The sequence below is a fragment of the Astatotilapia calliptera genome, chromosome 13 (assembly GCF_964374335.1).
Source record: "Astatotilapia calliptera chromosome 13, fAstCal68.1, whole genome shotgun sequence".
Taxonomy (NCBI): Eukaryota; Metazoa; Chordata; class Actinopteri; order Cichliformes; family Cichlidae; genus Astatotilapia; species Astatotilapia calliptera.
The window spans coordinates 24,902,235-24,927,900 of NC_137434.1; the positions used below are offsets into that span (position 1 = coordinate 24,902,235).

Below are 25,666 nucleotides of genomic sequence, written 5' to 3' on the forward strand. Positions count from 1 at the left end.
CAGGGAGAGCTGCGTGAGATGAGGGGAGTGAAGCGACAGAGTAATGACGCCGTCCACATATTTAACACTTCACAGGTGCTTCCAAGTTTCCTTTTACCTGTTGAGGAAAATGTTATGAACTTGGCAGATAACAGACAGTGACCAGATACTTGATACACAGCCAGTAAAAGAGGAACAAGACCAACACACTGGATTAATTGTTCACTTAGTGGGTTATTAAGGATCAGTTGGGCTCCAACTGGATTTCGTCTATGCTAACAACAGATATTTATACATAACAAGGAGATCAAACAAAACATTGGTTTGATTTAATGAATTATTCATATAAATATTTATGAAAACTTTACCCATATCATCCGACTACTTATTTGGAAGGGAAAAGCACCCATACCATGTGTGCGCATACAGTGAGAATAAAGTGGATCCATAATGCTATGTATAAATTATTTACTCATTTATTTTCATCAGGAAGATGCTGTCAAACAGATGGCAAAGTATCTAAGAAATTGTATCTTAATGTTACCATTAATTATTCACTAAAACACATGATATGCACCGACATATGCTCTATTTAGAACATAAAGAAATTACAACGGCATTCCCTGAGCTATCAGGTTGATATTAAGACCAGACTGCTGCATGTGACCAACAGTGAAGTTTAGTTTCCATTGTTTGTATGCTTTAGATTTCCTTTGGTTTAGTTTGATTGACATATTTACATTACTATGAGATAGTTCTTTACAAGCATGACAATGATCGCTCGGTTGCTTCGTCAAACGACTGACAGCGGATATGGGACAATGAGGGAAGAAAATGCAAGACTTCTTGGCCGCATTTGTAGATATCCTTGGAAAGGGAAAGATCTTGTCAGGCTACTATGACAGTCTAGAAACCCCTTCATTAAGAAACAGATGCAAATGATGACAGACAGTTTGGGTAACAATTTAGATTTCCAGATTTCCACTTCCAAATATGCAGTTTTAAAACTGGGTCAGCAGTAGAGTTTTGGATTTAAAGTGTGAGGAAGTTTTTGTCTAGCTGTGTCTAACAGTTGGCGAACTTGATACTATCATATTATCATAACTGATACAGATTAGAACAACATTCGAAACAGCAGCGTGAGACTCAGACGTTCGAGTTTGGATTCTATTACTGACCGGAAAATTTCAGAAAGTAGTGCAAGGTAGTTCGTAAGATAGGAGAAGGTAGACAGAACAGACAAACGCCTACACAAAAACAAACACATGCAGTCTCACAAATACATGCAAAAAAGAGACACACACACATTTAGCTGCGCACTTCAGGGAACACACTCCACAGCAGATATTTATTGTTCATTAGCAAGCAATGCAGCTGGTCTTGTCTATTACAATAAGTGATAGTTTGAAGGAGCGTCCGCCCAGGGAATGATCGCCATGGAAACGGCTCATAAATCCCAGCAGTGTGTGTTGCAGTTGGACCTGAGAGTCGGCAGTGTGCCTCACACACTGTTAGTCATCACCAACTACACCTTGACAAGGCCGAGAAGAGCATAATACACACATACACACACACACTCACATTAAGTACGCTCTTAATGAAACACCCCTACAGTAATAGAAGTGATGCACACCTGCACTTCAACAAAGGGTAAAGAGTGGACACACTCATGCTTTTATTTAAAAACAGGCAAAACGGACGTGAACTACGCACAAATCCATGAACATTTTCACATAAAGGGAATTTTTTTTTCTATTCACACTGGTACTCAGCTGCTTCTACTGAAAAAAAACATCAGTCGAGGTGAGGTGTGTTTGTTCTCTGCATGTCTGAGTATCTACCTGGATGAGGCTGGCAGCTGGGTTCCTCCTTTTTTCAAAGTGCTTTTGTCGATGCTGCTCCTGCACCTTCAGGGCAAAGCCTGAACCTAGGATGCCCTATGTGGAGAAAACAAAGACACACACTGAGTTTAAACTTGAAGAAAATTCACCATAGAGAAAATAAAGCACCTGCTCTTATTTGTGTAATATGTACAGATTATTTTGAAGAAATACAGAAAGTGTAATCAGTCATTGCGCCACGATGTTTTACTCACAGCTGGCAGGGCAAAGAAGGAGATCCCCAGCAGAGCAAAACACGCTGATAATAACCGCCCCGTCCACGTCTGTGGGGTCTTGTCACCGTAGCCAATAGTTGTAAGGGTGATCTGAAAGTTCAGAGGACACTACTCAAATAATCATAGCCAACATCATTTTATTTATACAATTTAACTCACAGGATGAAGGAAATTATATTTTTGCACACTGAAATAAAAGAGACTCAACGCTTTCATATACACAACAGATATGAACATCAAAGCATGCATCACATTCACAGTATTGTAAAAGCGTACAAGTACAAGTAGAGACTGAGATGTGCACGTTTATGTACTGTCTGCTTTTTGGTTTTACTTCCTCAAATTTAACTGATATTCTTACAAAGACTGAAAAGTGCACAGAAGCAGTTCACATTATTTTATTACATTTAACAAAAACATCTTGCCTTCAAGGTACCACATTCCTATCTACATGGCTATAGTATTATTTGTTAAACTTCATTTCAAATGAATTTCCAAATATAAGTGATATTAATAATTTTTATAATCTTCAATAACCGGTAAAGACAAGAGTTAATTACTTTCAAACAAATTTCTCAAATGCACTTATTAAACAGAATTAAAGAACACCAACATCTGCTGAATGGCACGCTGTGCATCTCCCAAATGTTCATATTTTTCCAACCAGGGAATAAAAGATTAATCAGTGTGAAGGAAAATATCCTCAGCATTTCGAAAGCTGTGTGAAATGCAGGTTCTAAATCTGTGAAACTGGCTTCTGGATCTCTGTTTTTTCACCTTAAAATTAAATGTATCTAAACTTGAGCTTTTAGCAAGTATAATACTACAGTTTTTAGTGTCTACCAGACAGAATCTTCTCCAAGGTCGCAGCATGTGTCATTCCCACAAGCCGAATAGGCCAGTCGCACCTGGCCGCAGGAGAAAATTGACTTTATTGATTGGGCCGTTTCTTGTTTGTGTGTTGTCTGTGTCCATATTTTCAAAGGAGGAAACAGTGCGGTATAGCCAGCCAAGTGTGAATTTAAAGACCATTCTTCCTTGTTTTTGTATTGCAGGTGTCATTAAGGTCACAGACAAACTATGAAAAGAAATATGTCACTGCTGCAAGATCAGAGCGACAAAAGTTTTCTTTATTTTTTGCATGTGAAAAAATTATGATGGGTTTGGAATATTTTAAGAGTTAAGAGTTCATTTTAAGAGTTAATACAAATGATTCAGCTGTCATTCAATTAAGTTATGGTTATTTTAGCTGAGACTTCAGGATGTCACAAACAGGACTAAAATAATTTTAACCGGCTGTGTTTTACAGCATGCCGTGTGCCAGGTTAGTGTGCATCTCCATGTGCTCACCGTGCCCCACCACAGAGCATCAGCGTAGGTGGCAAACTCCTTGTTGAATTCTTTCTCCACCAGATAGACCAAGAAGGAGGAGAAGATCAACACCAGAAACCCTATATACCAGGCAGTCACCAGCTCCTGCAAGAAATACAGATAAAAGATCTTTATATTTTCATAAAGATGATTTCTAACCTTGTGCTGCAAACATGGTGAAAGATATTGATTGATTTTTTCTTTTGAATATAATCGCTCCCTATTGAGATTTTCACCACTCCACATAAGTCAATAAGTAACATTATTATCTTTTCCCCACTTTTCAACTTGGTTTGTGGTATGGAGAAAAAAAACAATATTTTTCAATGAAAATTTGGTCAATTTAAAGTTCACTGCACCAACAGTGAATACAGTACAAAATAAATATGAACATAAATGCATAAACAAGACGGATGGTCACAATATCAGGAGTACATGCAACTGGCAAATAAAAGAAATTACATCTGCATATAATATATCAATCAGAACAGTAATAGCATACTTTATAAAGTACCTGTGAAAATGGTGATTAAAAACTAGCACTAACAGATTGTCAGGTGCCATATAACAACTCAACAACATTGCATTGATGCTATTTTAAATAAATGTGACAGTTTCCAATTAGCTCAGTTTGCTGATGTAAAATCTCACTGCAAGTTTCAAGTCTTACAGAAGGATGTTGGCTTTGAAATGATTTTTTTTTTTTTTTTTTAACAAGGTTTACGGAAATGGCGACAGGCTGCTCACATTAAATCAAAAGTGGCCCTGACGAACTGCTCTGCTGCCCTTTTAAGCAGGTGAGACTGCAGCTTTATTGGAGTAGGTACTGGGGCCAGTCCAAAGAGCAGCTCAGCAGTAGAACGAGCAAGTAAAATGTCCAGTCACATTTTAGACTTCTTTGACAGCTAAAGTTACTTAATGCTTTCAAGCTTTTAAGTTAAGGTTTGTGTAAACAGTCATTCCAGTAAGTCTGATACAAAGTAGTTTAAAGCCAGCTCCACTTCAGCCGCAGAAACAGTCATAGGTTTATTTCTGTATTTGAAATAATTTAGATGATTAATTACATTTTGTATACTATATTCGTTTAATTAACATACAACAGTGATTTGTAATACACAATAAAAGAGGTGGGTTGTTAGCAAATGTAGCAACACACACCATTAGCAAACCTACAAAATCAGGCCACCTAGTGATCTAGACAAACACACACAGATCCAAACACCTCTCTATATGTTTAGTTGTAGATAGACTCCTGAAATGACTGTTAAAAAAAGCCCTACCTTACTATGTGCGTAAACTACAGATCCAAGCAGTTTCCAGGTCCCTCCCCTACGGTCCATGCGCACCATGCGCAGGATCTGAAGGAAGCGAAGGCTACGCAGCGCAGATGTGGCAAAGATGTTACCCTGGCTACCAGCTGAAACCACAGCAACTGAGGCGATAAGTACGATGATGTCTGGGGAGTAAAAGAGGGAAATTAAAGGTCATGGGTTTCACAATATTAGTAACAGGAACTGTGGTTGACTCACCTACTTTCTAAATCCATCCAACCTGCCATCCGTCACCTTTAAAACAGCTACTTATTCGCTAGAAGCTGTTGTTTTCCTTTTATTTACATGTTTACATAAGTCTTTGTTTGTCATTAAATCTACAGCTTTAAGATATCATACGTATTTTGTCTCACTGAATTTCCCGAGAATATTGACGTCTTCCTTGCTTGAACACCAAAGTAAGAACTGAGAACTGCAGTCTTTTAAAAATGTGTGTTTTTATGTTCTACGCATAGCTGTGACAGTGGTAACTGTACCTGTAGTAACTAAGGGAAGACAAGTTTTATCAACATTGTTGCAACAAAAGTATAACTTCCTACTTATGAACCTGTTTATATAAGAAACTATATGTAACATCACAGGAAAGATATTAAAAGAACGCTATACAAACACAATTAAACTGTTTGGAGTTGTGAATGGCTGCATCCATAAATTGTACAGTTACATAGCAACATCTTCACACAGACCTACCTATGACACAAAACGGTTTTCTGGCAAAGCGGAGACGTCCCTGCCAGCCTCGATAGCGGCAACAACAGCCAGCACTCCATATTCGGATGATGTACTCCAGGCCAAACACTACAATCATCACAAACTCCTGCAGGATGCATACACAATAATTCACACACTTGAACCTTGTAGCATCATAAAAATAGTCAAACACCACAATCATCACAAACTCTCGCAGGACGCACACACAATAGTTCACGCTTGAACCTCGTAGCATCATAAAGATAGACTTAAAAAGTTATTCTTTCAATAGCTTTTTTCAAAAAGTCAAAAAGGTAAATCTGTAAAAAAAAAAAAACAATCATCACTTACACTATAATCACTGTATATTTATGCATTTTAATGAGGGTAATTTAAAGTCACTACATGAAACAAGTTGATGTTCCTGACAGGAAAAGAAAAGGTGCAGTTAACAACATTGTTAATGACTGTTTACCATTAAGGTGAGCCAGGCCCTTGTTTGTTTGTTTTTTTCCCCATAATGCAGACTGATTCACTATTCAGACTTACAGTGATAATTCAGTGTTACAAGGCCATTAACACGGTTAATGGCTAAACTTGTGCTTTTCTTGCTTTGGTAGTAAAGATGTCTGTAATAAGAAAGACAACTTTACTGCAGATACTTTGACTCATCATAACAGGGAAAGCCTGTTTAAAGTCTACAGTGCTTCGTTTTTTGTTTTTTGTTTTTTCCAGATAAGCGACTAACAGCTGGACTAAAGCCTGCCAAAATATTTGTTTTCAAAATACTTGTTTTCATGCTGATAATTAGCCACAATTATAACAATTCTTTGAAAATATAAACTTTACTTTGGAGAATGTGGCCAATGTACTGGTCCATGTCCACATTAATGCTACAGGAGATGCTCAGCCATGGAAACCCATGATATGATGCTCCTAGTGCATTTTTTGTGTTGCTGTAAATGCCAGAGGTTTTGAAATTTCCAGTTAATGAGTCTTCAGAGCATTGGGACTTGGCGACCCTGCTCTGTAACTTCATGGCCGAGTTGCCCTGGTTCCATCAAGGCTTTAACTTTGCAATTATACCATTTCATTTGATCGTGGAATATCTAGGAGGGAGGAACCTTCACAAACTGATTATTATTGATCTGATTATTAATATCTTATTACAGTACCATGCTCCAATACTGAGCTCTTTTAAAAGATCCATTCTTTCACAAATTTTTGTAAAGGCAGACTGCATTGCTAGGTGTGTGATTCTAATCACCTTTGGGACTGTAAACAATTGAATTCAAAGATTAAGAGGTGTGGCCAAACACTTTTTTCAACATACAGGGTGGGCCATTTATATGGATACACCGTAATAACATGGGATTGGTTGGTGATATTAAAGTCCTGTTTTTGGCACATTAGTATATGTGAGGGGGCAAACTCCTCAAGATGGGTGGTGACCATGGTGGCCATTTAGAAGTCGGCCATCTTGCATACAACTTCAATTCAATAAGAGGAGGGCCATGTGACTCATCAAACTTATTGGTAATGTCACAAGAAAAACAATGGTGTTCTTGGTTTCAATGTAACTTTATTCTTTCATGAGTTATTTACAAGTTTCTCTTTGTTCACAGCCATTGACATGTCGAAGAGGTTAACACCTGAGGAATGGATCGAAATTGTGTTGATATCTGGTGAACGTAGTAACCGGGTCATTGCAGCAGATTTCAACGCAAGACACCCTACGAGACCACCCATCTCCCATGCTACAGTCAGCAAACTGCTTGCTAAGTTTCGTGAAACTGGACGCAAGAAAAACTGTCACTAATGAAGAAACATCAGTGGCTGTCCTAGCTTCCTTCAGCAAGAGCCCACAGCGTAGCACTCGCCGCATGTCACTGGAGAGTGGCATTAGTCGAACATCCCTTTAGCGGATATTAGCTACTCACAAATGGCACCCTTACAAACTCCAGCTACTGCAGCATCTCAACGAGGATGACCCAGATCGGCGCACAGAATTTGCAGAATGGGCAAAACAAAAATTGGAACAGGACCCTCAGTTCACGCAGAAGATCTTATTCAGTGATGAGGCAAACTTTTATGTGAATGGTGAAGTTAACAAACAAAACCACCGCTATTGGTCTGACACTAACCCACATGGATGGATCCCTCCAAGACTGTTGGAACAACAAAAGTGATGGTTTGGTGTGGTATATGGGGTACAACGATAATGGGTCCATTCTTCATCAATGGAAATCTCAAGGCCACTGGATATTTGAAATTGCTACATGATGTGTTTCCCTCTTTATGCACTGAAGCTGGCACGTTCCCTGAGTTTTTCCAGCAAGATGGTGCACCACCACATTATGGGTGCCAGGTCCGAGCATTCCCAGATGAACAGTTTCCTGGAAAGTGGATTGGTCGTCGTGGGCCAGTTGAATGGCCCTCAAGGTCTCCCGATCTGACCCCCTTAGACTTTAATCTTTGGGGTCATCTGAAGGCAATTGTCTATGGTGTCAAGATACGAGATGTGCAGCACCTGAAACTACGGATACTGGATGCCTGTGCTGGCATTTCTCCTGCGGTGTTGCTATCAGTGTGTGAAGAGTGGGAGAAGAGGGTTGCATTGACAATCCAACACAATGGGCAGCACATTGAACACATTTTATAAGTGGTCAGAAACTTGTAAATAACTCATGAAAGAATAAAGTTACGTTGAAACCAAGCACACCATTGGTTTTCTTGTGACATTACCAGTAAGTTTGATGTGTCACATGGCCCTCTTCCTATTGAAAAAACAAAAGTTGTATCCAAGATGGCCGACTTCTAAATGGCCACCATGGTCACCACCCATCTTGAGGAGTTTGCCCCTTCACATATACTAATGTGCCAAAAACAGGACTTTAATGTCACCAACCATTCCCATGTTATTACGGTGTATCCATATAAATGGCCCACCCTGTAGAGTATCTTGCTGTTAAGAACTTTGACATATGAAACATAAAGTCATAGTCAGCTTTTAGCTAAAATCTAAAGAGATGAACCAATAAAGGTTAAAAAAGTGACAAAACTCCAGAAGGTCACTGTGCTTACATAAAAGTGTTATAAAGTAATTACTCAGTATAACAGAGTAAGCCAACAGGATACCCCATGTTAATCAGTGAGCTTTACAAGGATTTAGAAAGTCTGCTTTTCAAATGTATGCTAACCTTAGCTATCTGCTTTCCTTTCACTTTTCTCGTGCAAGTCTCATAACTGGAAATAACTGTTCCTTTAAAAAATCGGACCAAATCCAAATAATAGGAAGAAAAAATACTGTATGCCACTACAGCTCCACTAACAAAAAGTAGTTATATAATATTGGTTATACTGTGTATAATGGTACACTGTGTGATCTGTCAGTCATCCACAGTGAGCTTCACCATGAGCACTTCATGAATATCTCTGCTGTGCAAAAAGTAAAACTGTTTTGTGTTATTTTTGCAATATCTTTTATTTTTTCATCACTATCTTAGCTGACAGATTTGTTTTCTGCTCAAGCATGTCCAAGGTACACACTGTTAAAACTGGCTGATTTAACAAACTGATTTAGACACACACACACACACACACACACACACACACACACACACACACACACACACACACAGTTATTTTACTGCATGACTTTATCATAAAATCATATAATGTAAACCCACCTATTGAGTCCAACTATTTGTATGAGTGTGTGTGTCTGTGCATGTATGTGTCAGTGCAGGTGCATTTGTGTGTGGTTGTTTTCTTGTGTGTCCTACCAGGATGAGCAGGCAGTGCGATGAGAACTCCTGGTGAGCAGGGATGGTGGAAAACACAGAGAGAACTAGACATCCGAATACCAGGATAAACCTTTGAAGACAAAACAAACACACACACACACACACACACACACACACACACACACACACACACACACACACACACACACACACGCACACGCACACGCACACGCACACACACACACATATTAATACAAAACATATATGTGTGTAATAAAGGTGATTTAGATCGTCGTAAAGGTTTAGACTCGTTAGCTCAGGGATTCTCTGGAAGTGATTATTTTCCCCCCACCAGGCTACAATCTGGATTTAAACTGTTAAGAGCCTTATTAGTTTCTGACGAAACAATGTTTACAGCTTCAGCATCTTTTATTTTATTACAGCACTGTAATTTAGTGAATGGAGGGAAGGCAAATAAATGGTTATCACAGTAACAATAAGGCCTCAAAAGATTGTAAATACATTCTGTTGTTGACTAGTTATCCTAGGGTTATCCTTTAAAGGGGAGCCATTATATTAATTTCCAGCTTAATATATTTATTACTCTACTAGAGCAGGTTGGCGTGATTTCCTGTTTGAAATGAGCTGTTTCTTCCTTCTTCAATGATCCTTATCTGGTCTACAATGGCCCTTCAGTTCATTTCAAAGCCCTTTCTGGATGGATGTAAACTGCATTTCGTTGCCTTGTACTTGTGACGTGTGCAATGACAATAAAGTTGAATTCTATTCTGTTCTAATTCTATTCCGTTGTGATCTTATCTTAGTTATTGATCTTAGTTATCTTAGTTAGTGATCTATCTTAGATATATCTACTCTCACTTGTATCATGCAGAGCCAAGAATACAAAAATTGTGTGAAACTGAGCATCTAGAGCTCGCTGGTTCATAGAGATTATATAGACACTGAGCTTAGTATTTATATTTCACAGGAAAAAACCCACACAGAAACAAATAAAAAGCTAAAATATCAATATAAAGGGGGGTCACTGGAAAATCTGTATGTCAGAGCTGATATCCCACAATCTGTATGTCAATCCAAAACTGAATCCAGTCGTGAATAAAAGTATTTTGTAATTTCTTCTTTTTCTTCTTCTTCTTCTTCTTTTGGATGCTCCCTTTAGGGGTCGCCACGGCGTATCATCTGCGTCCATCTCACTCTATCCCTAGCATCCTCCCCTGCCACACCAACTTTCTGCACATCCTTGTAATTTGATTTCTGATCGTTACTGTAAAGCTTGAGTCATAATCAGAGTGGAACTGTGGGGTATGGATCTGGAATAACTCTAACGTACTCAGAGTAAAAGCTCCAATTTCTAATGCGTTGTTTCAAATGACAATATAGACTCAAACTACATCACTGGTGCCTGCAAGGAAACCACTCAGTCTCTTGTACAGTAAGTCATATGGCAACTTGGTTAATGAGCAAATACAAATTAAAATTCACAAGGCCGCTTCCAGGCAACATATGCACCGACTAGCAGTCCCAGCCTACTGTTCTTCAGAGTAACTCTGAACTGTTTTTGTTTTTTTCCAAGACGCCATCTGTCTTTCTGATATTTATGTGTTTATGGTCTCATTCCCACAGATTTTTTTAAAGGTTTCTTTTCCAGTCTTATTCCCTTTCTCATTTTCGGGACCCTCGCTCTTACTTGTCTCTTTAATATACCAAATTGTTTACTGGTCCCTCCCACACTGTTTCCCTCCTCACCTCCCATCCTCCAACTGTAATCTCTCCTTCCTTCAGCCTTCTGTTTCTCTGGACGCATTTTATTTTCTCTCTTCTGGCTTCCTTGTATAATTGATGTCAGGATTTATTTTCCATGGGATCCACAAGGAATATGAAAAGTGAGGTGAATGCTCATGTGTGTACCTGGCTGCATGCTTCACAGCAGCAGAGGACTGATGGTTCGAACTTCCAGCACACATCTGTATCTGATACTGGCTCCTTGTCTAATAGCTCTTTACTGTCATGCAGACAGACAGCATGAAGAGCACATTTAAAAACAGCATCCAGTTGTGATAGAGAAGTTTGTGTGTTGTTGGTGTGTCTGTGTGTGTAACCACAGATCGTCAGGATAACTTGTTAAGAAGTATTTAGTATTTATTTATTTATTGTCATTGTCAAGAACAATGAAATTGCGTTTGGGGCTTCCATACAACCCAAAAAAAAGAAGAAAATAATAAATACCCCTTAAAACCCAAGTGTACATATTTAACCCAGTGTGACTCCAATGCAATAAGACAATCCTTAGCAATAATGTTCGTAGAAATTCAGACAAAGACCTGAGAAACATGACAAAATACAACAATGCAACCCATTCAATATTATTGTACTGTGAGATATGATATCAGATATGATAGTTATCTATTTAAGAAAGAGGGGGGGGGGCAGGAGGGGGAAGAGAATAAAGATATGATGCACCAATGCAGACCAGTTCATTGCTATTAAGAAGTTGGATATGGTTATTGTCCGTGAGAGGGGGGCAGAGAGTTCAGGAGCCTCACAGCCTGTGGATACAGGCTGTTGGCCAGTCTGGATGTTCTGGCCTGTATAGACCTGTACCTTCTCCCTGAGGGCAGCAGATGGAAAAGGTGGCGCGCAGGGTGATGTTGGTCCCGCAGGATACTGTGCACCCTCCTCAGACAGTGAGTGGGGAAGATATTACTGATCTCTGGCAGAAAAGTAAAAAACCAGGCATAGGTAATCCTTTAGACCTGGTCTGAAACAGGTCAGGTTTTAACATGACTTTCCTAATGATTTTTGTTAGGCGTTAGCAGTTTGGGAAGTGTCCAAGCTTGCGGTGGATCATTTCTATCTCTCTGCTCCACCTCGTTCACTGCAGTGACAACACACTCCCAGGCAATGTGTTTGGTTTTGTTTGCCAACCCACTAATTTGACCACTAAAAATGATGTGCTGACTGGCTTTAATCAGTCAGCTTATCTTTGAAAAAATGTGCTTTTCCTGTTAGGATCATGACCATTCCTAACTCAGTCCAATTCCATTTAAGAAACTAGATGGCAGGTTATGTCATTGTATCAGGACCAATCAGGACTGAGGACTCTCCCATAAAGGAAACCTACCTGTGGTTAGACTCTCACTCTCTCCTTGCTGATGACTATTTGGCATACCTGGGGTGCCGCTCTTGAGCAATTCTTTTGTTTTTAAAAGGTTTGTGGTGGGAGACAGAGGACTAGGTAATTTTCACATGTAGGTTCTTTTCTGTTAGACACAACCTAATGGTCTCTTTCCACATTTTGTACAATCTTGAATAATTTTCTTCACTTTCACAAGGACTCAAAATTATTGTGGCTGTCCCGTTACTCCCTCCGTCCAACCAGGGGTCATAACAGTGGCTGTCAAGACGCCACAATTACATTAAAACTTGACTGAAAATGAGTAACTACATGTCTTATAGAATGATGAACCCAAATGTGAACTTTTGGTTCAAATAAATATGCCTGGAGGAGATCAGTAGAGCTGGCTACAACAGTGTAAACAAAATTATGTTTTTATGAATGCAGTAAAGGATCGTCACATTTTGATCCACCATGTAATACTATTTAGAAAATATCTGCTTGGCAACAGCATCATCAATGATCCCAAACATAATGGCAGTGCAGTAACAGCATAATGATGGAAGAACACACAGTGGAGCACTATCAGTCATGAACTGCCAAGAGCAGTGAGGGATCATGATGACAGCACAAGATGCAGCAAAGATTCAAAGAAGAGATTTGGACTGTCCGTCAAGACGCCTGGAGAAGTACTCCTGAAGACTACAAAAACACTTTCTGTAAAAGCAGTGTGGGATGTTCCAGATCTCTTGTTTATGGAAGAGACCAGATCAACTTCCCTTAAATGATTGGATGGATGCATTTATGTATATGTACTTCTACCACTCCTCTCCTGTCTCATTTATGTTTACTTTATGGAGCAAAATATATCCTAGCTTGTAACACATCCTTCAAGTGTGGCTATTTAAAGAATTCTCCCTCTAATGTTGCAGCACAACATGTTTTTTCATTGCTAGAATGCTATGAATGCTTGTTTCTTTAAATTATTTATTTATTTAGGCTGGTGAGTCCTGAATTTCAGCAGGAAATTATGAATATGAAGACAAAAGAGTTTCTGAATCATGTGCACTGGTTTCAACATTTTAGAAGGTAATATCGCAGAAGTTGGCTTGTAACTTCAGAGGTAAGCAGTAGTGCTCTTCTTTGTCTTGCGATCTAGCTGACCTTTCAGCCAATCTGACACCTTTTGGAAACACAGATAGCTTCACTAAACACGCCACTCTGAAAATTGACTTACAAAAGTTTTTCAGAGATACCTAGAGTCTGCATGCAGTGGTGTATATGTAGGCCTTATTCCACACACTACGTTTTAGAAACATAAAAATGCATCACTAGCACATTAATTGCGTGTTTGCATTGGTACTCTTTGTAAGAGCATGTAATTTTAGAAGCAATGACATGTACAAATTATACTGTGATGTGATTTGAAATTGGTTAAAGAATTTTTCTCCAAAATTTCTTGACTTAATAAAGTGAAGCCTGGCTAAATTTCAGTGTCCAAATGTAATTTCTAAGGCTATTTTGTATTAGACAATTGCATATTTTCAAGATGTTTTTATTTTTCATCCTCATGTTTCAAGTATATTTTCTTTCTAATAACATTTCAGTACCAGGCTTTTAGTGAATAAATAAAATGAATGAACGGTTTAGTGTACTGTGTGAAAATAGAGCAATGAGAGACCTTGATTACAGCCTTTGGCAAAATCAGAGTGAATAGCTCCTGCAATTTACAATCGGGGACTATATGAATAACTTTGGAAACACACGTTATTATTCTTTGATGTTTATAACAACACAAGCAGAGGCATTCTCGATGAACGCTCCACGCTATATTTACAATGGCAGCAGTTTTCATTTTTGAGGAGAGGAGATGCAAAGATCACCCATCACATCAGACAGCTCTTTACCATTTGGTGGACAGGTACTGGATCTGTGATTTCAGTCATCAGATGATTATTGTTTAGACATGCTGATGAGAAGAAGGCATGACTGCGGGTTTCTGAGTCAACCGTGTGATTATGAATAATGAAAAAAGTCTAATGAACTCTCGGCTTTCTGTGTTTAAAAGTGGCATAATTTTACATCACTCATCTGAAATCAGCATAGTATCAACATTGCTTTAAGCATCCAGGAACAGTGTGTGTTTTCCATCTGTTGCATCTCTTGTCGGACATCGGTTGATGATGAAATTATTCAGTGGATGCAGGCAGACATGACGAACAAGGAAGAACTGATGAGAGATATAGTTGATAACAGTTCCTTGGTGAATTTGCCACTTTTTAAAAATAGCTGCACAAATAAAGTAGAAGTGCTGAGATCTGTGTAGCTCATTCTGAGAAAGCTGAGTGTGCAGAAACAAGTATGTATTCAGTACAAGTATCTCAAGCAAGGCTCTCTATTAAATATATTTTTAGTTTTCGTTAAGGCTATTGAGAAAATGCTGATACTATTGCGAATAACTTATAAAACAGATGTTTCACTTGCTGGGCCCACGTCCTTATTTTATGTTTGACAGCAATTGGTAGATAAAGGTTAAGATAAAGATAAAGGCTTGGACATGAATTGAGCTGATGTTTGGGGAAGGCCTTGAAGCTGACTGGCAGTGGCTCCCGGGCCGATCCTCATGTATTAAATAGAAGTGAAGAAGTTAAAGAATTAAAAAGGGCAGGGAGGGTGGGGCACGTAAACGAGAACGAACAGCTTGTAGAATTGGGGGAACATATATAGATGAGAACTGGAAGGAGCGTGTTTGGAGGTGTGGGCCTGCTCCTGAAATTCAAATACTTTATCTCCAAATGTTTAACAACACATTGTGAAAAACAGATCCAGTGGTTTTAAAGCAGCTACTTGTCTCAAATTATATAATTAAATTAAAAAACTTGTGATCCTGACTTTGAGAATTTAATAGATGTTGGCAGTTGACTAGCAATGCTGAAACTTGTCCTTGCTTGAAGTCATCTTCATGTAAGTGTTTGGAAAGACATATTTTTAGCATTTGCAAAATGCTCCATCGTATGGCATTTCTTGTAAAGATTGAACAGTATGCCTCTGTGTTTAGTATGAAGACTTTAATGTTACTGGCTCAGTTTAAACTAAAGAATTAGACGTGATGATACATATTTGCATAAGTACAAGTTTTCCATCACCTCATAGCTCAATATCCAACTCAGGCACAAAAGCAATATTAATTAATATCAATATTAACCTAACGGGCGATTTGTGTGTCGTCTCATATATGGTTCATATAGTTGTTGTTGCTAAAAACGTTGCTGTTTACTGACATTAGCACCAAATGTTTAGAGTCCATTCAATTTCACAGTGTTCCTCTTCAGAACATTTGTGGTGGATGTCCCAGTTTGTTAAATGTCAGCCAACTTTGTTTATTAGGTTGCTCTACTGCATGCTGGCCAACTTCTGCATCACATTGTCAGACCAACATGTGGTTAAGTTGGTGCTTGACACTCTCAGTAGAGGACTGCAGGTTTGATAGTTTGCCCCCCTTGGTGCATATGACACAGACTTATTTACTGCTGATGAACATCTGAGGAACTGCACTACTGTACACACACACACACACACACACACACACACACACACACACACACACACACACACACACACACACACACACACACACACACTCCTCCACAAGGTGACAAGCTGGCAATAATGCCAAAAAAGCCAGGAGAGTGAGGTGAGTATGTGAGTAATCAGTTCCCTGGAGATTTGCAGCCTGGACTCCCAGGGCGGTTTCATTACAAACATGAGATCTTAAAATAGAAACAAGGTAAGTAGGCTACAACAGGAAACAAACAGTAGCTGCACAGCAGTTTCCAATTTGATGACTTTTAAAAGTTGTTCCTTCTTGACAATGTGTGTATAGCAAAATTTAAAGCTACACAATTTGTTATTTCTTCCAAATATGTACCTCCAACTTTACAGGTAACTAGAAGGATTTCAACTGATTTATTTGTGGGAAATTACTTTCCCACTTTCAGATTCATGTGTAAAGTAAACTAAATTTCTGATATCATCAGTGCAAAAAGTTATAAACTGATACGAACAAAGCAGATATAGTCTTGACACTGGAGAGAGGACCACTTGACTTTTCTCTTTTCTGTGGATAATAATTTGTCTCTGACTGGACATGGAAAGTGGAAGAAGGTTTAAAGTCATCAAGCAGCTTATGGTAAGATGTGTGCATCTGTGTGTGAAGCACAGATATGTTTGTGAGATGTAAAAGCTTGCAGTATGCACATACTAACATGATACGGTTGGTTTAAACAAGTGTGGGGAGCAGCCAAGTAAGAGAGCACGCATGATGTTTTTATAATTAAATAAGAATCTGAGCATGGATGGAGAAAGCGTGGTGTGTTTCTGTGTCTCTGAGTGTGTGTGAGAGAGAGAGACAGACTGGGTACGTGAGAGGTCAAGGTTTTCCACACAATGCTGTCTGGTATCATTATCTATTTCCTTCTTTCTTTTTGTGCCAGCCATGCATACCCTTTCAATCAAGGGAGTGGAACCAGAGGGGAAAAGATTGAAATGGAGAGAAAAAGACAAACTGAGAGAGCTGACGAGACTACTCACTTTGGAGAAGTACATGATGTTCCTCATAATGTGTCAAGTTAACAAAACAAAAGAAACAGAAACAAGAAACAAAAGAGCAGCAGAGAACTCGGTGGTGGATTAAAGGGGAAATACTGACTCCCACAAATCAAAATGATTGAACAATATAGGAGTTAGTTCAGCAGGTTCTCCTGGATGAAAGCAGCAGGGCTAGTTGTGGCTGTAATGGGAAGACACAGCTCAAGCTATAAATACTATATATCCAAATAAGAAAGTCCTGGTTAATCGGTATATCTCTAATGAAACAAGACAGGGAGATAGAGATGAAGGTAAGGGGAGCAACTCTTTCTTTTCAGTCTTTTTGTCTGCCCAATCTCTTACTTTCTCTCTGGACCTACTGTGGACCTCTCAGGTGTCACTGAATGATATCACACACACACACACACACACACACACACACACACACACACACACACACACACACACACACACACACACACACACACACACACACCGGTAGATAAAGAGCCAAAAGAGATGACAGAAAGAGATGAAAAAGCAAGATGAGGGAAAGAAGGAGGCATAGTCAGAAAGAAAGACGGAGCCAGGGTGATTCTTTGCCAGCAGTCTATTAGTTAATCCCTGTGTTTATCCAGTCGAGTGCAGTATCTTACCTGATGATGGCAGTGATAAAACATACGGTTTTATTTCTAAGCAACTACCTGACCAAACACAGCCGGGCCAAGGACATGGCGCTGCACGGCTCTACAAGCCTGTGAAAGAGTTGCAAGGCTTTCTCCATCGAGCCTTTCTCCACTAAAAGAAAAACGCAAGAAGATGTAATAGTCGATCTTTAAATCTCAGAAGTCAAATATATAGGTGGATGGAACATACCATCTCATGTCAGGAAGTATAAGAAAGGCCTAATACAAGGGCATGAACCAAGCTTGAAGTGTAATATTCAATTCAATCGATCTACAAAGTATGTAACTTTTAATCCTGAGCTGATAGATTTAAGGGTCACATGTTCTAATATGACTCAAATAATATGTAGGAAATAAACCCTAGAAGACTTCTCAGTGATCTGTTTTGTCTTCTTTAAATGTTGCTGAACTGAACAGCCTCCAAACAATGATAGACTCTATATACAGAACTAAAGAGCACGGACTCCGGTTGCAAATAACACCACTAGTCCAAGAATGCCCTGCTAATTTCCGGGATATTTTGGCTTTACTTCTGTACAGTGGGAGGCTGCATCGTGATGCATCGTCCATCTTTATATACAGTCTGTGGGGACGACACACTCCAGCTGCATCTGCGTGCGTCATTTAATGCCAGTAACGTCAGTGACATAAAGACCTACGAGGCAATGGAGATAAACTGCTCAGCATGTGCCAGTTCACAGAGAAAATTTGATAAACCTCCCACAGTGGGCACAGCAGATGCTTTGACTGAGGAGATTTTATATTACACACACACACATCCATCTATACACATATGCAGTTTTTTTTTTATCACCTCATTTTTTATTCGACAGAAATACTTCTAATATAAGACTTTTATATAATAATCATATCATATTCATATTATTTCTTTAGACATAGAGAGCTGCACCAATGTCATAAAACAGAAGGAAGCTATTATTAGCATAAAATGATTGTTTATGGAAAGAGAATTGGCAAAGCCGTGTGGGTAGAGGTGTTATTTAGTTTTTGCTTTCTGTATTGATTTGACTTAGCGCACAAGTTTAGAAACAGATTTAGAGATGTCTCAACAAATTCACAACATCAATCCAAACTTTTTGTGCAAAAGGGAATTAAAGGTAACTGCACAGTTCAGATCTGCGACATCTAAATTTGGTATGTCTGAGCATCCCTCTTCACCGGTTTACCAGTGGATTAACGTGCCACATCGCCACATCTAGAAGCCGTGTTACTGCAGCAAAGAGAGACAGACAGAAAGACTTCAGAGACGGGCGCAGAGAGCAAGAAAGAGCCGGACAGAAGCCAATTTTCCATGATGTGGGATGCACTGAAGATGGGTGACTGGTGCGAGAATACTCGGAAAGCTTTCAGTGCGTGCGTGCGTATGTGTGTTTTCGTTAACTAGACACAGACTGACACATTGTTGAAGAAAGCCAACAGCTAACGGGGTTCATAAAAAATACTGGCTTATACACACACACACACACACACACACACACAGAGACACACACACACACAATACACGAGATTCCTATCAGCACCCATTTCAGCATTTAAACCACTCCAAAACTCCCGTTCACAATGCTGTGAAGCAGATGTCAGAGGCAGACAGTGAACCAGAGACCAAAGGAGAGTTCAAAAAGGAGAGAACGGTAGACAAGTTTATGTGACAAAACTGTATCCTGCATTGAAAATCATATATATATATTTATTTATTTTAAACTATTTGTTTCTCTTGAACACACAGCCTCATAAACAAGAGTGATGTCCCTACACTGACAGAGTGGGAAAGGGAAGGGGTTCAGCTTCTGTGTTTGATTTCCCTTGGACTTCGAATCAAAAGCTTTTTATCATTTGATTTCTCAGAAATCAGAGCGCACATAAACACAGGCTTATCCAAACCTCTGAGGCAAGGAAATTAGAAGCACAAATCTGCAGTTGCTGTGTAGATAAAGACTCTGAATTATCTATTTTACAATAATATCTTTGCTGGCTGTATAGATTGAGTAGATACACTTTCCTCTTTCTTGCTGTGTTCTAAAGACAGACACTTGGCTTAGCCAGCTGCATTATGCACGTTATGACAGAAAATATCACACCTTTATGTATTTGGAAATCCACCGGGCTCAGTGGGTAGCTTTCTTTAATGCCACTTGATTATGTGCAGCATGTGCATGAAGGCTCATTACTCACACCCAGCTAGCTGAGCCCAAAGAGGACTATGATTGATCAAGTACAGGGCCTGTGCAGCTTAAATGAGCTCAGTTAAGCCAGGACTACAATATGGTTTGTCAGGAATTAAGTCTGGCTTTTTGTCTTGCAGTTTTGAATCTTGGCATTTTATGTAACTCATTTCAACAGCACATTTACTTCCTTTGTTTCTTAGACAGGACTGCAATTTAAATTTTATGACTAAAAGTTTAGTTTGACTGAGTTCATTTTTTTTCTCTTTAGCATTGTAAAACACTTTTTTGTTGCATTTGTACTTACACAATAGGCAGTAACAGGCCTTGTTGAATTTTACGTATTTATAATCACAGGATATTGTGTAGCGAAAAACAGGGCTGAGTCTAGCTTGCTATGTTTGAGGGTGCAGCTAAAATAAACCCTAGGCAACCTGGATGAGACAAAGACAGGAGGTCAGAGCAGACAACTTTGGTCCCTGTTCAGATGTTCTCGTCTATTTTTAAAAATACGAGTCCTGATGAAAATAAGCGTAATAGACAAGCCATCTGAACTAAATTAAAAATAGTACCCACAGGCTTTAGAATAGAAGTCACTGCAGGAATCAACAGTTACCCATATCAGTTTGTGCTAATCAGCACAAAAACAGCTACAACAGGTAAAATGGAAATACAGTGAAATTTAGACACAGATCAAAAAAGTTGCTTGAGTTAACTGAAGTAGATCATGCTTTTGTGTATGTGCTTCTTTTGTTTCTATGTTTGTTTTTATTGCATCTCTGTGCCACATCTCTCTCTGCAGTGGGAAACTCTGGAGGTGGCAGTAAGCTGCTCACCCAATCAGACATTTGCAATCATTCTTGTGATTTTTCTGTTGCCTTTTCATATTTATTTATTTATTTTTTTACCTTTGATTTAGTAGGCAGAATGCCCTGTTTGAGTGGGTTGAGTCTTGCCCTGTCCGTAGAACAGGCTTATGTGGAAATGTGAAGAAAAATGCACTGATTGAAAATCCATCCATTCGCTTCCGCTTCTCCTTTTCAGGGTCGCGGGGGGCGCTGGAGCCTATCCCAGCTGTCATAGGGCGAGAGGCGGGGTACACCCTGGACAGGTCACCAGTCTGTCGCAGGGCCAACACACAGGGACAGACAACCATTCGCACTCACATTCATTCACACATTCACACCTAGTGGCAATTTGGATTTTCCAATTAACCTATCCCCACAAGCTGCATGTCTTTGGACGGTGGGAGGAAGCCGGAGTACCCGGAGGGAACCCACGCAAACACGGGGAGAACATGCAAACTCCACACAGAAAGACCCCGGCCTGATGTTGGAATTGAACTCAGGACCTTCTTGCTGTGCGGCAACAGTGCTAACCACCGTGCCACCGTGCTGCCTGAATGAAAATCTAATAGTATATTTTTCTCCATCAGTCTTAATCCATTTAAAACTGTTTTTTAAATACTGTAGCAGTGCAAAGCTATAACAGTAAAGTAAACAAATGTGTATAAAGTACAGAAGTGTAGCCATGTTAAAGCCAAGTTAGAGTCTGAAATATTTATACTTTTAAGGTACTTACTGGAGAATTTTATTTATATAATGTGTCAGGATACTAAGTGAGAAAGTTTGAGCCTCTGGCAAGGCTCAGTTCAACTCAGGGGCCTAATACCTAAGGTCCTCGAGCATGAGATACATTTTCATCAGTGCATATGTTAACTGAAAACTACGTCTTAAATCTGTATTCACCTTCAAAATACTGTATTTCTTGTAGTATATCACAAAACCTCTTTATGAAGAAGATGAGTCTATGTTTGGTTTTAAAGGCTTAGAAATTAACAGCTCAGATGACTGACTGATAATTGAACAGTTTACTTGCATGATGAGCAAATTAAAAAGAACACAGAACAAATAAAATCAAAGCATGAAACATGCCAAAAATTGTTTGCAAAAGCACTGCTGCTCTGGAACTTTGGAACGGTGAATAAGGGAATTATTAGAGAAGTAAATCTGGGCTGTTGAATTGCTTTGGTGGAGTCAGCTCATTAGGTCAACAGATGGCCGACTGGTTCCCTTAGCACAGACATAGTGAAAACCGAACTGGAGAAGCTGACTCAGCGCAACTTATGTCAGTACAAGTGTGAGAGTTTGTACTTTATGTACACACTGCTTATAGCTTTTTGAGTTGAGTGAGTGTGCTTATGCATGCATATTTGCTATCATTTTTACACTCGGTCCAAGCACATATCCAGTGTGTCAAACACATGTATCAGCCCACACAGCTCCATCTGTTCTGCTGTCTAGGCTGCAGGTTTTGAACATTAGGCGTTTTGAGTATGGGTTTCTGTTTACTTTTTTTTGTCTTCAGTGTCTGTGAAGGTTGATGTAAAAGCTCAAGAATGATGATATGCCTTTGTGAAAACACCTAAAAAGATGTCTGCTGTCACACATTTATATAAGCGTAAGGTTCGTTATGAGGAGGCTAAACAAAAAGAATCATAACAGATAAAGAACATTTTGCTACTAAATGTCTTCATCTTTCCTGTCGTTTCTACGGTATATTTTACTGATGAGTTGAACAGTTTACTGCGATATCTCAAATTTCTGAGATTTTGCTTTCTACTTTTGCTGCTGCTTGTGATTCACTAGAGATGTGCTCCAGTTAATGCCAGTAAAATTCAATTCCTGGGTTTTTTACTCTTTTTTTGATTAGAAATTCTTAGAGGCACCACACAAATTCTTGAACCAAAATAAAAACAGAGCAAAATGATGGGTAGATACTGCACCATTGCATGGTTTCTTATGAACCACCTCCTATGATAATTACATTTTCATCCTCATTAATATGACTACACCTTTTATTTCACATGCTAGAACAGATATCATGATGATGATAAGTAGTCAGTGCCATGGCTGAGCATTGTAGTGTATCAATTCTCTCAACACTCTCAAAAGCAGATTCAGAAAGTCGGGGTTTTATACATTAAACCTATAGAACGATGGTAAATAAAGGCCTTCTATTTTATTCTAACTTCTAGTGCAAGATTTATTAAACTTTACCAACAGATTATTAGCTGTTTCATAACTTGCTCAAGCTTAAGGCTCATGTTATGTGTCACTATTTTGATTGCAACACCTTAAATAACAAACAAATACCTGCCCATGGTACAGTAGTGGTTGATCTGATTGTGCTGCTGGCAAATTCATAAACGTAACCACAATGAGAAAAGTTAAAAAAGTGGTGTTAGATGTTGTTTATATAAATAGATAGATAAATCTGAGATTAAGGAACCATGTAAACCATGGATTCTCTAAAAAATAAGAATTCCACTGCACTGATTAGCACTGTTTACATGTGCTGTGGTTTAGATACATATGTCTATAACTTGCACCTGACAAAAATGCATAAATTGAGATGCTGGAAAAACGTCTGATTTTGTATCCTGGACTAATTTTGCATGACTTGAAATCACATGGCTGCAAGTATGTTCATAATGTAGACAACGTTAAACTTTTTGTGTATTCTCTAAATACAATAAAATTTATGTTACAGGCTAATGTGTCAGTGTAATAGTGTAATACTGATGCTGTAAATCTCACAATTTGGAGATGTCAGAAATGTGCAACATTTGCTAAAACATCATGAAATAAAAATTAGATGTTTTATAAGGTATTATATGTGAATAAATGATACAAATTGGTCATTTTAACCCATTGGTAGGTGGTTGCTAGGCAACATGATTAAGTTGTGATATCTGATATAGGTAAGAATCTTCAGGGACCAATCTTTCAGTGCCAATTTCAGTGTCTCAACTCCTGTTTTTGTGGGAGTTTGTGGGCAAACAAACAGATTTGACATAACACGGTAATATTATCATTGTGATACATGGCCACATTACAATAATAGTAATAGTAATCCATCTTGTCATTGTGTCACACAGTCTTGCTGACATTCAAGTCAAGGTAAGTGGTGGAAGGGCGAGAGCAGATATAGACCTGGTCCAATTTGCATTTTCACACTTGTTTCCTTTTGTACTGGAGGCCCAGGTTTATAGTTAAACATAAGCCATTTGTACATAAGGCTTTAGTTTTACTGGAGAAACTTCAAAATGTATTATTTTGATGAACAGAAATAAAAATGCTCAACATAAATTTCTCATTTCACAAAAATGTATGTGAATGTTTCAAGCACAAATAATACCCGACAACGTCAGCAAACCTTTCAATATGAATACAGGCATTAATATTTTATTATGCCAATGCGGAAATCTGTGTGTTTTACAGATGACTTAAAGTGAAAAGTATTATTGAGACATGGGTATAAAAGAGAAGATAAAAAGGGCTTTTTAAAGAAGGAGAGAGTCAAAAAGGAACATGTGAGCAAGCAAGTGAGACTACAAAGGAACAAAAGCCAAAAAAAAAGGCAGAAGGCTATTTCCCCTATTTCCAGTCTGGATGAAATGGGACGTAGCCAGCCTACAGGCAAGTAAAAAAAAACAATCAGCTATAACTCCTGTTATTGTCTTCTCTCTCTCTCTCCTTTTCAAACAAACCATTTGGGACTAGTTTTACTACTTTTGTCCCCATATTCAGCGAAGAAAACATGTGGGGTGTTACGTTAAATCTAGTATCATATCATACTGTATTTAAACTTGTCATTTTTTTACATCTTGATAAATAGAGCCGACTTTTATAGATCACCACTTTTGGATTAAAACAAATCAACACTTTCCACTACTGCAGTAAAGTTGAGAAAGTTTTGCACGCAGTGATCCCGTTTTTGTCCCAGATTCATTTTTATGATTCATTTCATAAATGCTACTGTTTTACTGGTAACAACATACTAATCCTTTAACGCTATATAAAACTATACTCTTTAATTTGCAATATTTCTGTGCCTACACACGGCACATTTATGCAAAGCCAAACACATTCCCCATTAAAAATTAACAACTAAATACTAATGACAACAGCTAAAAATGAATAAAGATGTGCAGATCTGCTTATTAGTAATACACCATTTACTTACTGGTTAATGGAAAAGTCAATCAACAGAGAATAAAACAGCAACATTTGGCTGTTTTCCAGCAGTTAATACACGAAAACTTAAGGTAAAAAAAATCAATAGATTAATTAGCCATGAAATACAGGAAGTGCAGAATTATTAGGCAAGTTGTATTTTTGAGGAATAATTTTATTATTGAACAACAACCATGTTCTCAATGAACCCAAAAAACTCATTAATATCAAAGCTGAATGTTTGTGGAAGTAGTTTTTAGTTTGTTTTTAGTTTTAGCTATTTTAGGGGGATATCTGTGTGTGCAGGTGACTATTACTGTGCATAATTATTAGGCAACTTAACAAAAAACAAATATTTACCCATTTCAATTATTTATTTTTACCAGTGACACCAATATAACATCTCCACATTCACAAATATACATTTCTGACATTCAAAAACAAAACAAAAACAAATCAGCGACCAATATAGCCACCTTTCTTTGCAAGGACACTCAAAAGCCTGCCATCCATGGATTCTGTCAGTGTTTTGATCTGTTCACCATCAACATTGCGTGCAGCAGCAACCACAGCCTCCCAGACACTGTTCAGAGAGGTGTACTGTTTTCCCTCCTTGTAAATCTCACATTTGATGATGGACCACAGGTTCTCAATGGGGTTCAGATCAGGTGAACAAGGAGGCCATGTCATTAGTTTTTCTTCTTTTATACCCTTTCTTGCCAGCCACGCTGTGGAGTACTTGGACGCGTGTGATGGAGCATTGTCCTGCATAAAAATCATGTTTTTCTTGAAGGATGCAGACTTCTTCCTGTACCACTGCTTG

The 25,666-nt window shown here is 38.6% G+C and overlaps 1 protein-coding gene across 1 annotated transcript in view; it reads right to left on the reverse strand.

Annotated features, from left to right (window-relative positions):
• The window catches only part of kcnq5a (potassium voltage-gated channel, KQT-like subfamily, member 5a), a 116,651-nt gene that overhangs the window by 24,616 nt on the left and 66,369 nt on the right, over positions 1–25,666 (reverse strand). Inside the window, exons 2-7 of the mRNA XM_080288167.1 lie at positions 9,273–9,363; positions 5,488–5,614; positions 4,747–4,922; positions 3,446–3,571; positions 2,075–2,185; positions 1,821–1,916 (exon numbers count right to left, since the gene is read on the reverse strand). Coding sequence (XP_080144293.1) covers positions 1,821–1,916; positions 2,075–2,185; positions 3,446–3,571; positions 4,747–4,922; positions 5,488–5,614; positions 9,273–9,363 — 727 coding nt within the window. The remainder of the gene's footprint in view (positions 1–1,820; positions 1,917–2,074; positions 2,186–3,445; positions 3,572–4,746; positions 4,923–5,487; positions 5,615–9,272; positions 9,364–25,666) is intronic.